This window comes from Sinohyriopsis cumingii, unplaced genomic scaffold (assembly GCF_028554795.1).
Source record: "Sinohyriopsis cumingii isolate HCF-2022 unplaced genomic scaffold, ASM2855479v2 utg000229l, whole genome shotgun sequence".
Lineage (NCBI taxonomy): Eukaryota > Metazoa > Mollusca > Bivalvia > Unionida > Unionidae > Sinohyriopsis > Sinohyriopsis cumingii.
In genome coordinates, this window is record NW_028315879.1 from 7,475,493 (window position 1) to 7,488,479 (window position 12,987).

General features: G+C 34.7%; 1 protein-coding gene across 1 annotated transcript in view; it reads right to left on the minus strand.

Moving 5' to 3' along the window:
• Nucleotides 1-2,793: 2,793 nt before the first annotated feature.
• Nucleotides 2,794-12,987, minus strand: part of LOC149774508 (neprilysin-1-like) — a 97,137-nt gene continuing 86,943 nt past the window's right edge. The window contains exons 19-23 of the mRNA XM_089945175.1: nucleotides 11,452-11,582; nucleotides 10,620-10,685; nucleotides 9,478-9,573; nucleotides 6,613-6,689; nucleotides 2,794-5,152 (exon numbers count right to left, since the gene is read on the minus strand). Of these exons, the coding sequence (XP_089801301.1) occupies nucleotides 5,053-5,152; nucleotides 6,613-6,689; nucleotides 9,478-9,573; nucleotides 10,620-10,685; nucleotides 11,452-11,582 (470 nt within the window). The 3' untranslated portion in view covers nucleotides 2,794-5,052. The remainder of the gene's footprint in view (nucleotides 5,153-6,612; nucleotides 6,690-9,477; nucleotides 9,574-10,619; nucleotides 10,686-11,451; nucleotides 11,583-12,987) is intronic.

Below are 12,987 nucleotides of genomic sequence, written 5' to 3' on the forward strand. Positions count from 1 at the left end.
CCTTTGGACGCCTCTACTCCATTTGCATGGAAGCGCCTTTTGATGCCTGCTGTAAACATCAGCCATTTTAAGTAGGTTTTCGAAGCGCCACCTTCGAGGAAACCCCCCTATTAGATACTATATTCATTTCTGTGAATGACCATTATGTCAGATCATGTGGTCACTTTTATGCTCTGGTTGAAATCTGCTATTTAAAGTAAATGGGTCGTATTCTCCACTCCAGTTTTCATGCTTAGAATCATAACTATGAAAGCTTCAATAACTTAGGTAAAGGCTCTGATATTGATGTAGGCAGCAATTAGTTTTTTTTAAATATCAAATTCAGATGACTTAGTGATGTAGATGCAGACAAAAAAACTTGTAAATTTCAAGTATGAGAAATGGCAGCTACGGTTGATCACATGGCTTCACTGACTTGATGGTGAATGAGTTCTCTCAATTTTTTAGAGCGCATAAAAAATTCTTCTGTGACAAATAATTACACAGCTATAACAATCAGACCTTACTCTAAAAATTTTCCATATATGATAGATGTATACTAAAAATGTAAAATGGTTAAAATTGCTGTTTACTGTAACATACACTACATTGCTTAACAATTAACAGGCAGGCCTATGTGTATGGAGTCGAATATGTAATGTGTTCTATTTATAGCACACTGCACTGGGAAACTGCTCTATGAGGTAAAGGGTTAAATGAAAATAGTGCTAGTCTGACATCCAGTATGGCTGCCAGGGCAGTCGTGTTATAACCGTGTCTCGTATACTGAAGGTCGTATAATATGCAGTTTTTCTATACAAGCTTCTTGGTGTCTAGTTGCTATTAGTTGTTCTTTAAGAACCTTTATTTTTATGGCCATATGTTTGGAAAAGTAGCAGTAACAAGATTTTCAATATGGCCACCATGGTGGCCATTTTAGATATCAGATCACCATCATTTTCATTTATGACCAACTAAACATGCTAATAAGTCCTATATTGATATGAACATCCATTTACAAAGAATAGCAATAACAAGATTTTCAAGGAGCCACCAGTATAGTACTGGTTGACAGATTAGCACCGTTTTCATTTAGGACCAACTAGACACCATAAGATGAAGTCTTTTACTGAAAGTTACATGTCAGTTCAGTAATACCATTCATTTAGGTTGCCTTGTGATAACATGATTACATGTCCGAGGGGAACCAGTTTAAATGTGGACCAACTAGACCGTGGGATGAATGTGTATGTGGTGTTCATGGTGGCCATTTCAGTACTTATGGGGAGTAGCAATAACACTCCCACACTTGCAAACAACACGGCTATATGACCATGGCATAAATCCTTCCAGTGTATGAACAGCAGAGTTGAAAATACATGTCCATGCTATCACATGGATGGAGAAGATGGACAAAATTATCGATAGAAATCCTGTATATAAAAAATATGTATGTTGACCCCATTAATAAATGTTATCATTGTTGCATTCATAATTGGTATTATTGTGGAATGTAAATAATTGGCTCAATCTTCTATAATGGATCATTCAAGAAATCATGGTAGAGTACTCAAATGTATTCTGTACTTTCCAATTTCTATCCTTTTTTTCCTGTTTCACTAATTTTCTCTCAGTTGGTGCATATTATCAGGTCAGCCCATCACTCTATGGCCATGTGAGCTGATAGTGAAAATGCATGCTGCATTGTATGTCATGCCTGTACTCAGAAAATGGGGTGGTGAAATGAATTCTTTTGATGAGCCTTGGAAAGCATATTAAGAGTTTTCATCTGCTTCTTTCTTCTACAGCATCAACTTCTACTTTTTATAAACCATTACAAATTTTCAACTTTTTTATATTAACTTTAATGCTGTTGTTGTTGTTTTAGGGTTTAACGCCATTTTTCAGCACACGATAGGCTAAACATGGCGGCCGGTATTAATGGTGGAGGAAGAACCTGTGAAAACCCTGGAAAGAACCACCGATCCACGAGAAGCTACTGGCAAGCTTTCTCACATACCCACATTAGCCGAATTCGAGACTCAAACCCACGCAGACAGAGGTGAGATGGCAGTGATTCGTAATGAAGAGCGCCCTAGACCATTCGGCCATATTAACTTTAATAATATCATTTTCTATAGTACCAAAATCTGCTGGTAGAGCTTCTTTAAACATAGAAATACATTTTAGCAATCAGTAACAGTAAAACAGAATTTGATCAAATTTGGCAGAACACAAACAACTTTTGATTTTATATTAATAATCTGAGTCACATATGAAGATATTACCAACAGCACGAAAAAAAAGAGTTTAATTTTTCTTCAATATACTTAACATAATTTGACCAAGCTTGAGAGCATCCTGGCTCCTATCAGATTAAGAAATGAGGCTGATCCACCAGCAAATATGACAATTCTTACTAATCAAACTGGGGCCCTGAGTGGCCGAGTGGTCAAAAGCGCTGTCCGTTACGGATCACTGCCATCTCACCTGTCTGCGTGGGTTTGAGTCTAGGATTCAGCCAATGTGGGTATGTGAGAAAGCTTGCCAGTAGCTTCTCATGGGTCGGTGGTTCTTTCTGGGGTTTTCCCGGGTTCTTCCTCCACCATTAATACTGGCTGCCATGTATAGCCTATCGTGTGCTGAAAAATGGCGTTAAGCCCTACAACAACAACAACAACTAATCAAACTAAGCCAGATGCTATAACATTTGACTGCTATGCTAATGTGAACAAGAGAGTAACTTTAGGCCCACTTGGGCCTTTTGTGTTTTTAGTACACAAAATAATTTCATTAAGAAACAAATTCCAACAATTATATATTTTTCACATTTAATAGAATGTAACAACAATGAGTTTAACGTAATAAGCTACATCAATACAATGATAACAATGGAATGGACAGATTGAAAATAACAAAAAAAGAACAACTTGTCTGAAATTACTGACAACAAAAATATAGGAAAAAGCTTTTAACATACATGTATCAATGTTATCTTCTGCTGTAAGAAAATATATTTTTTCATGGAGTAGTTTTCATAAGAATGCACACAGATGAGAAAAGAAAAACGGGTTTTGTGTACATTTAATTAAGTCAAACTATGGCACATGTATGAAAAATTATTCCCACGGTAAAAAAAAATGAGTACAAAAGAAATGTTGCAAACCCTTTGTCTTTAATGAAGACAAAAAATTGACCAGGTTAAACTTGAATAACAGTATGTAACAATGAAATCACAGTGACCTACTTTTCCAAATTTTAACATTCCAAAGGCAAAAATAAAATGTCTAAATGCTGTTATAAGTTTTATGTGCTGGAAACTCAAATCTGAACTTGTTAGAGTTGGAAAATTGGCTTTCTAAAAGCAGCATGAAGATAGCCAATAGTTTAGAAGGGAACTTTTAAATTTCACACCATATTTTTAATTATGTTGATCAATATTTATTTCAAGTGATATTTCAGTCATAACTATTCCCAGGCAAATGTTTCTTGTTTCATTTTAATATTATATCAGAAACTTTATGAAAGACAATTTCTCCACTTTATTAACAGATGCAAAAGTTATATGGTAATTGTAAAATATAGTCAATGTTATAATTAAAGAAATTTTTGTATAAAACTTGAAAACTCATAAGATCAATTTGGATTCTTGCAAAAATGAATAAAATTAGACATCATTCTCTGTAGTTACCTACATTATTTAAACAGTTAATGTATAGTAAATGTGTTGATAAATTACAGGGCAACATTATCCTTCTGTCTGTTTCTCAGCTTATCAGTAATTTAAAACAAATTATCAATGCCATTAGAGAAGCTAAATTAGAAATATATGTCCTCAATTGTACAATTATTTTTTTTAAATTAAGCACCTGGTTTAACAAATGTTAAGTTACTCCAAACTAATCCTTGTACCAATGAGTACCAATGTGTGTTAATATATATGTCTGTTTGTCTTTCATACAGATGGCATTTAAACAATTCAGAAACTATACAAATCATTCTGCCAGGACCAATAAATATAGCCTAATTAGAAAGAAGCCAGTTACAGATGAATACATAAATTTTACATCATCAGCAACCCACCCCCACCTTCTAAAATATTACATGGTATTCTTCAAGACTACCTGCTGATGAACTAAAAGTCTGCAAGTTAAAGACTGATACATCATTAGAGATAGGCTTTGTAACTTATGATTACTATGGTGTCAGAATTATCTCCCCTAATCTCAGTTGAAATTACAGTAATTCACTATATGGAATGATATCAGGGTAGTTTGTAGGAAGTAATTATTCGTGATATTTTTAACAGGACAACATTATTTGCTTTACTTTACACCCTAGGACTACAGTGCAAAAATCTTAACAACACGTTTCTGGGAATTAAAGAGTTCTAAATGAAATGTAACAAATGATTTGTTCATTTCCTTTCATGATTTTAAATACAATAGGTCTGATGGAAAAAATTCTTAGGTGTAAAAAGTATTTAATTATTTATCAGCACTGATAAAGGTTGCCATAATAATCTCTCTTTCACATGTATGAAACAAATTCAATAATAACTGCTGGATTATGTACAACAATACAATGTAATGATGGGCTTTTTATCTTTAATCCATTTCTGTGGACCCAGGTCTGAATCACTTTCTCAGTATATGGAAGATAAGATGGATTTCTGAGGATATGTAGCATCATGTACTGAAGAGACTGTGGTAGAAGACAGAAGAGGGTTTGTTGTAAGATTTCAACATTCAGCTTCCCATTTCTATATAAAATTATGGGATGTTGTAATTTTCTCTCTAAAGTCCTTCTTTACTTGTTAGTCTTGTAGTCAAGCCATATATATTTTTTTCAGATCAGAATTTATCTCATTTTGATAAGTAATACAAGTTGTGAAAGTAATGTCCCTTTGGTTCCTGCTCACTGTATTGTCTTTACTGCTTTTTCACAAAGGTTTAATTACATAAACAACACAGCAACCATACAATTCTTGCTCCTATGTGTTGTCAAAGTTATTTCCCTTTGCCTTCTGTGGCAGCCCTCATCTTTTGGCAACAGCCTCTGGATCTCCCTGTCTCACCACACTGCACATTTATATTGGGGATTCATTCTGCTATTAAGTGGACAATTGTACGCTTTGGCAAAGTCATAGGAATTTGACAAAGGGCCAAGTACTCTGAAAATGAGGAAAAGAGACATGAGTTCCAACTTCTAAATCACAACCATATGTACTTGCTTATAAGAGTCCAACTGCAAACTGCACAGACCCAGATCTGCTGTCAAATAATGTGCCAGCAGACAGTGGCGTCACTTGGGTTGGTGTCACCCAGTGCAGTAGCTCATGGTGTCACCCCCATGGTCCTCCTTCCATAACAGACCATACAGAATCCTTAGTAATGTCATTTTGGGGTCACCCCCTCTGATGGTGTCACCCGGTGCAGTCTGCAACCCCCTAGCGACGCCACTGCTGTGCCTGCTAGTCATGTATTTAACTATGATCGGTTATCCGCTTATGAAATCCGACTAGACCGAGCAGTGTGTGCTCTGTAAAATTTGCAATTTTTCATTTTGGTGTCACCCTTTTGAGATGGTGTCACCCGGTGTGGTCCGCACCCCCCTAGCGACGCCACTGCTAGCAGATCTGAGTCTTGCAGTTTGTTAGGAGTAATCAGTAGAGCAGTTCAATCACTCCATAAGAGGACCTCAAGCATGGATCAATTTAGTTATGTTAGGAAGACTCTTAGAGCAGTTCAACCACTCTTTAAAAACACCTCAAGCATGGATCAATTTAGTCATGCAAGGAAGTCTTTTTGAACAGGTTCACCAGCTCTTTAAAAACACCTAAAGCATGTATCAATTTAGTCTTGTAAAAATGCCTGTTGGGGAGGGGGGGTGGGTAAAATATGCAAAGACAAAAATGAGGCAAATCACATTATGACTTTTTGAGCAATATCACTGTTATGGCAGAATGCATGCAAACAGTGAACTCTTTTGTTTTAATGGAAATTGATTTTCTTGGTTTTTCCCACACAAAAAAGACATTTATGTTGGTCCCTAACATAATGGCTTGGAGTAGGGTCCTGTTGTTTCCACAGAAGGATATTGTTTCCAAAGAGGGATTCTGTTCATATGTCTTTAATTTGCTGTTTACAACAACCATAAAATCCATACAAATTTGTACTCCAGGAAAATGTAAATTTATACTCCACAAAAATAAGTGAATTCACATTATGATGCATAAATAGAAACTGCTAGAAAATGTGTGTCTGATTTGAATTTTTTAACATAGCTTTTAACAATTTTGCAGTCCTTTTCCTACAATGTCTGTAGTGTGGCTGTTTATAGTGATGTCTAGCATTGGGGCATCATGCTGCAGACATTACGCATCATGTCCAACTCAGTCACATTATCCAGACACCAGGCCAACCAGTCCTAACACTAACCTCTTAATGCTGAGTGCCAAGCAAGGTAGCTGTTAGTGCTGTTTTTATAAGTCTTTGGTAAGACTTGGCTGAGATTCCAAGGCAGACGCCCTAACCACTATATTACCGGAGTGGTCGCTAAATAATGTATTTCAGTAAGAATATAAATAATAATAAAAAACCATTATTTATTTTTGTATCTATTTTGATATACCTGATAGGACCTGGACTGTGTACTGATGACCTGATCTTATTCAATGCTTCTTCATCTCGCATGTTTCCACACCAGATCTGTAATACATATTGGATGATATGAAATCACTAGAGGGAATAAAAAACTGATATATTACTGCTCCTGTTATAACATATTGTTTGGCATAAATTGGTCAGCTTTCTTATTTTATCATAGCCATGGTCATCTGGCCAACCAGCCCGACACCCAGGGACCCTCTGATATTCCAAGTGTTGTGCCCATCGGGCTTGTAAAAAAAAATCTACCTGAGAAAGCTTTGAGTGCACTGATTGAAACAGTAAATAAGTATTAATATTTTTAATAATTATTATTTATTTATTAATGTAATATGAAGAATTAACATTTATAATATTATCTACTTGTGCTTTTATTAAGAGCTGTAAACAAGTGAGGCATGTAACCTATAAATGGGGAACAGATTGCCTGGGTTATCTATAATTAGTTTTCGCTTGGCTTTGACCTACATATGATTCTACCAGAGGTAGGACAAAATACCATTTTTGGATATTTATGTACATTCAGAAACCAGTTAGAACCAGTTTAGTGTGAACTGGAACTTTTCAGAGTCCTTGCAACTGGTGCAATGATGCGTGACTGAGTAATGAGATTAAGACTAGCATGTATACACAACTAGCTGTTAATTGATTGCTTTCTTGTTGTAATCTGGATAGTTTTGGCCAAATGCAGGATGTTTTTTTGAGGTAATACATGCAATAAAGAGATCAAAAGTGCGGCCAGTGGTAGCTTTTGAATCTTTGATTAACCTATTTTATCCTGAATATGACTATGGCCATAATACCTCATTCTATCCTGAATACGCCCATGGTTGTAGTATCCCATTTTATCCTGAATACGACTACAGTCGTACTCTACTACATATGGGTGTAGTGTCTCTAGAAACGTGTTATACATCACAAATTGTGTACTTCTTCACCAACACAGTAAATGGTTAAAGCACACATGTGCAGTAAAAGTTTTAAAAAAATGTGGTTAGAAAAGAAATTGTTGGCTTCAAAATCGATTGATGACAACAAAGATTTAAACATGGATGTTGATAGCAAGGGTAGTGACAATGAAGTTGACGATTTGGATGATTCGGAAGAAAATATTGACTTAAATGATTGGTTTAGTTTTGTGTGTGTGTGTGATTTGGATTTTAACGTAGCTTTAACAATTTTTCAGTCATTTTGCTACGACGTCTGCAGTGTGGCAGTTTATAGTGATGCCTAGCACTGGGGCATCATGCCACAGACATGTAGGATGATGTACCACCCAGTCATATTATCCTGACACCAGGCTGACCAGTCCTAACACTAACCTAATTCTGAGCACCAAGCGAGGCAGCTGTTAGTACCATTTTTGTATGTCTTTAGTATGACTCAGCTGGGGATCGAACCCACGACCTACGGAATTAGAGGCGGACTCTAACCACTAGGCCACCAGAGCAGTTTGGGTTAGAACTGAATCAAGTTGATGAAAGATATGATGCATAGCTTCATGCACTTTTCAACAGCAATTTAGAGAATGAAGCTGACTTTGAAGGCTTTCAAGAGGAATGGGTCCAGGATGATTTTTCACCTCGATTGCAGCCATGATTTAAATTGATAAAACAGGCAACTGTTCAACACTGAGAAGATGAAGATGCACAACATTACTTTTGGATGATTGAATCTGGAAAAAAACTTGTTGATGAAAGAAACTGTTATGTTGGACTGGAGCATTTTCATAAGAACTGCACACTGAAGTACATGTTCTAGAATGTGAAGTAAACAAATTGTTCCAGGTGTTCTGCTGTCCAGTTTATTAAAATTATTAAAACTTTTGAACTAACAGTGCTAGAAACTTCAAAATTGGACCAAAATACTAGAAATAGAATAACCTTTACTTTTTTTCACATTCTATTAGGAGCATGTCAGTCATCTTCATGAACAAAAGATTCACTGAACATCATGGTACGTTTTTTAATTTGTTTGGTTTTTCTTTCAAGTCATATTTCAAAATACAGTTGTGAGCACATACATTGGTAAATGGTAACAAAACATAGATCACTTTGTTGCAAATTTTATTACATTTTCCGAGATACATAGTTTTATATACTTTAAAAATGAAATAACAATGTTACAACATTTTTAGTAAACATGGTGAAGGTCATCACAATTTCTGCTGCTGCTGCTGTATGATGCTCAGTTTTAACACAATGTATTTAGAATTGCTTCTAAAGAATCTGGCTCTGCATTTGAAATTGGTAAACAGGATAAAATGGGTTAAAATCAGCCATCCTTTGGCCAAGAACAGATAAAGCGGAAAGACCAGCTCCTAAAAATCATTTTGGCAGAAACACTTGAGAAACTATTTTGATTAATAGTATTTGTTTAATTGTTATTTCAATGTTCAACCCCAAAAAGTTTATTGACTAATATCTGAGCTGTCCCTTGTTTACGCTTACACTAGTGTAATGCAACATTGGTTGAACACGTGAGAGGCACTTTGAGAAACATCAAAAGTGTAAAGATAAAATGTATAAAGCAAGACACGCTTCAGATGCTAATGAACATCAACAATGCTGATCCATTGCGTAAGGAGGATGTTCATACAGCAAATAGACAATGTTGTGTTAGTTTAAGGAGAGGAATAAAATTTAAAAAAAGCACTTTAAGCAGAAATTATGAATTGAGAAAACTTTCCAGTAGTTTCTGGTGGGTCAGTGGTTCTTACAGGGTTTTGCTAGGTTCTTCCTCCACCAGTCATATTGGCTGCCATGTATAGCCTATTATGTGCTAAAAAATGGCATTAAACCCAAAACAACAATAACAACAATAATCTTACCTGTGCATAATTAAGGAAGAAAAGTTGGTCATGCGTAAGATTCAGCCCAGGCAAAGGGTGCTCTTTTCCATGTTTCTGCTCCCACTTTTTGTATGCCTACAAGCAAACAAAGAACTATACCAGACCAAACAAAAATTGGTAAATCATATTAATAAATGCCATTAACCATATGTGCTTGATTACAAAAAGAAGGAATAACAGATCTGTATTCATGAAAAGGATTTTACATTTATAAACAGTCAAGGTGAATAATTTCTATATTTTGTTTGCCTTGTATAAATTGACATTATTTAACAAGTTTCATAAATTTCATTTAAAAATGACGACAATCTTATGTAAGATTCAGTTTACCTCACGATGACAAATACCGATTTAATTTACAAAATCTCATAATTGACTTGAAATATATTTGGATGGCTTGAGCATTATGCCTTTAACTTGCATTATATTATGATGTCATTTGTGACATCACAAGGCATTATTACATATACACATGTTATATATATCAAAATTATAACATGGATGTAATAACATAAATAACAACAGTCATTTTATAGAAATAAAACACACTATAAATCACTAATTATAACTGACATTTCAAGCTGGTATATAAAGCTCTTATAACCATATCAAACAGCTAACTAATAAAGTGTTAATTTAACAGTTCCTTCCCCTCTCCCCACTTCCCCCTCTCCTATTCCCAGCACCTCTCCCAGCCCTATCCCTACCACTTCTCTCAGGCCGTTCTCAATCTCCCCCAGCCCTATCCCCAAATGCTATTTATTATGCTGAACTGCAAAAGCAAATAAAGTTCTAATGTCAAAAGTTCAAGTATATCCTTAGTAAGAATGGATTAGTTACAATGTATGTAATATTCTACTTTTACAAAACTAATGTGAACATGTTATAAATTTCATCTTACCCTGTATGCTTGTTTTAAACCTCCACAATCAGCAATATTTTAAATTCCAACTTACCCTGTATGCTTGTTTTAAACCTCCACAATCAGCAATATTTTAAATTCCAACTTACCCTGTATGCTTGTTTTAAACCTCCACAATCATCAATGTTTTAAATTCCAACTTACCTTGTATGCTTGTTTTAAACCACCTCAATCAGCAATTTTTTAAATTCCAACTTACCCTGTATGCTTGTTTTAAACCTCCATTATCAGCAATATTTTCTCCAAGGGTATTCTTGCCATCAATCTGAGGGAATAATGGATTGTAACTTGTCTAAATATTATTTATCTCTGATACGACTGGTAAACTTATAGTATTAATGTTTAAATGCAAAAGTTGAGTACACAAACTTTTAAGATAAACATTACATTTGTGTAAAGTCTCAAGCTATTTCTTGAGATACTTCCAACAAAAACTTGGATTTGGATATAATGATAAAGCATCTTTATCCCTTGGCTTCCTGGCTGAAAAATGTAAATATTACAAGTCATTCCAACTATCATTCAGTTTAACCAACAATATTTCTGAGGGTGCTCTCTCTCTTTCTCTCTCTCTAAAGAATACAAATCATATGGCAAATAACAATCCTTTAAAGTGCACTGGATCAAGAAAGGGTTCATGTGTGTCAGGGATTAAAATAAATGCAATAATTGACAATGAACAATGCGAAACTAGTATCCAACTCTCTTGAGTGCTTTCAGCTCTCTAATGAGTCTTTTTCAAAGGCAAAAAAGAACCATAGACAAGACAAACTTTAAAGCTAAAAGGTTTAATTCCTGTAGAAACATCCATACAAAGTTTTGCAAACATAACTGTTTTTCTGTTTTATTTGTTTGTTTAAATTAGATATAATTTGATAGGAATCATTTATTTAAATATTCATTGGAATTATGAAGTTACAGACATGCTTGCCAATATCATGATATGGTACAATGCTCAATGTTGTTCTGTGGACTCCAATCATTGTTTTATAGTTTAGTTTTACTGTAAAAATGAAGATTTAATGACTTACATGTTGATCAATCTGTTTCAGTTTATAACTGGAATACTGAGCAATCATGCACTGTGTCCTTTCCCGAAACATTTCAATTGTTACATTCTTCCACCACTGTTTCAGATTCCCATCCTTGTCATACTGTCTACCTATAAAACAATTAGTAAAACAGACTCAGTAAACAAAAGCGGACAAACAAGAATATTTTATGGAAGCAGTAGTAGCTCTGTTAGTGGAATATCCATCTCATAAACAAATGTTTGCAGGTTAGTGGAATATCCATCTCATAAACAAATGTTTGCAGGTTCGATACCCATCTAGGCCATCAAAGATTGGCTACCTATGTGTGCTGTTGGAAGAGACAGATCCCATCTCCTTGCTAAGATACAGCCAATAATGTCTTTAAAGTGTCATTACCCTGCTAAAGTTCTCTAAACTTAGCAATTATACCAAAGCTAATACGTTCCAACTTGGCAACATCAAAGCTGTTATGATCTAACTTGGCTATCATATCAAAGTGATATGCTCAGACGATAATTAGTTTGTGGCTGTGAATGTTAATGGTTTGGAAAAAAAATATATTTGAAATAAAATACATGGGAGGATGGATTTTATCATCTTTATAGATATAGAGGATATTTACTTGAAATAAGTGAATAATGGATATATTTCACTGAGTGGCAAAACCAAAAGTGAAAATTCCTAATTTTTTCACCCATGAGATGATAATTATGTCATTCACTCATAGCAAGAACATTTTCTTTTTATTTTATTCTCAAACATCGTGGCTAGCAAGATTTACTGTATAACAGACTGAAGACGTTTTTAACTGGATCCATCATGATGTCTGCAGTTTACCGTTTCTGTCCTACTGTCTTTTGTGATTATGAACACAGAAAAAATGAACACTGTCATAATGCTCCTTCCCAATTTTAAGTAAACAAGCAACTTAAGAAAAAATATACTTTGTGCTATATTGGATTTGACTTTTAATGGCAGCTTTTCACTTTAACCTCCGAGCTACATAAGCATCTGAGGATGACTTTGACTTTCAATGTTACCACGTTATCCATGTCTACTGACAGCCAGTGAAACATTATTATTTTTTAACGCCAGTGAAATATCATGATTATTTCTCTCAGAAAATCACTGTCTAGCATAAAACAAAAAATAAATTATTTATTGGGCTTTTAAATTGTGTAGCAACAATGAAATCCACATGAGATCCCCCTCCCCCTTTCATTTAACTAGAAAGTACAAAACTTAACATTGACCTTGATTCAAACAACTTTAACACTGACCTTTAAACAACTTTAACACTGACCTTTATCTCAACAACTCCAACACTAAACTTGATCTAAACTACTTTAACAATGCACTTGATCTAAACAACTCCAACACTCAACTTGATCTAAACAAATCCAACACAACTTGATCTAAACTGCTTGAACACTGAACTTGATCTAAACTACTTTAACAATGAAATTTTATCTAAACAACTTTGACAATGAATTTTATCTAAACAACTTTAACATTGAATTTTATCTTAACAAC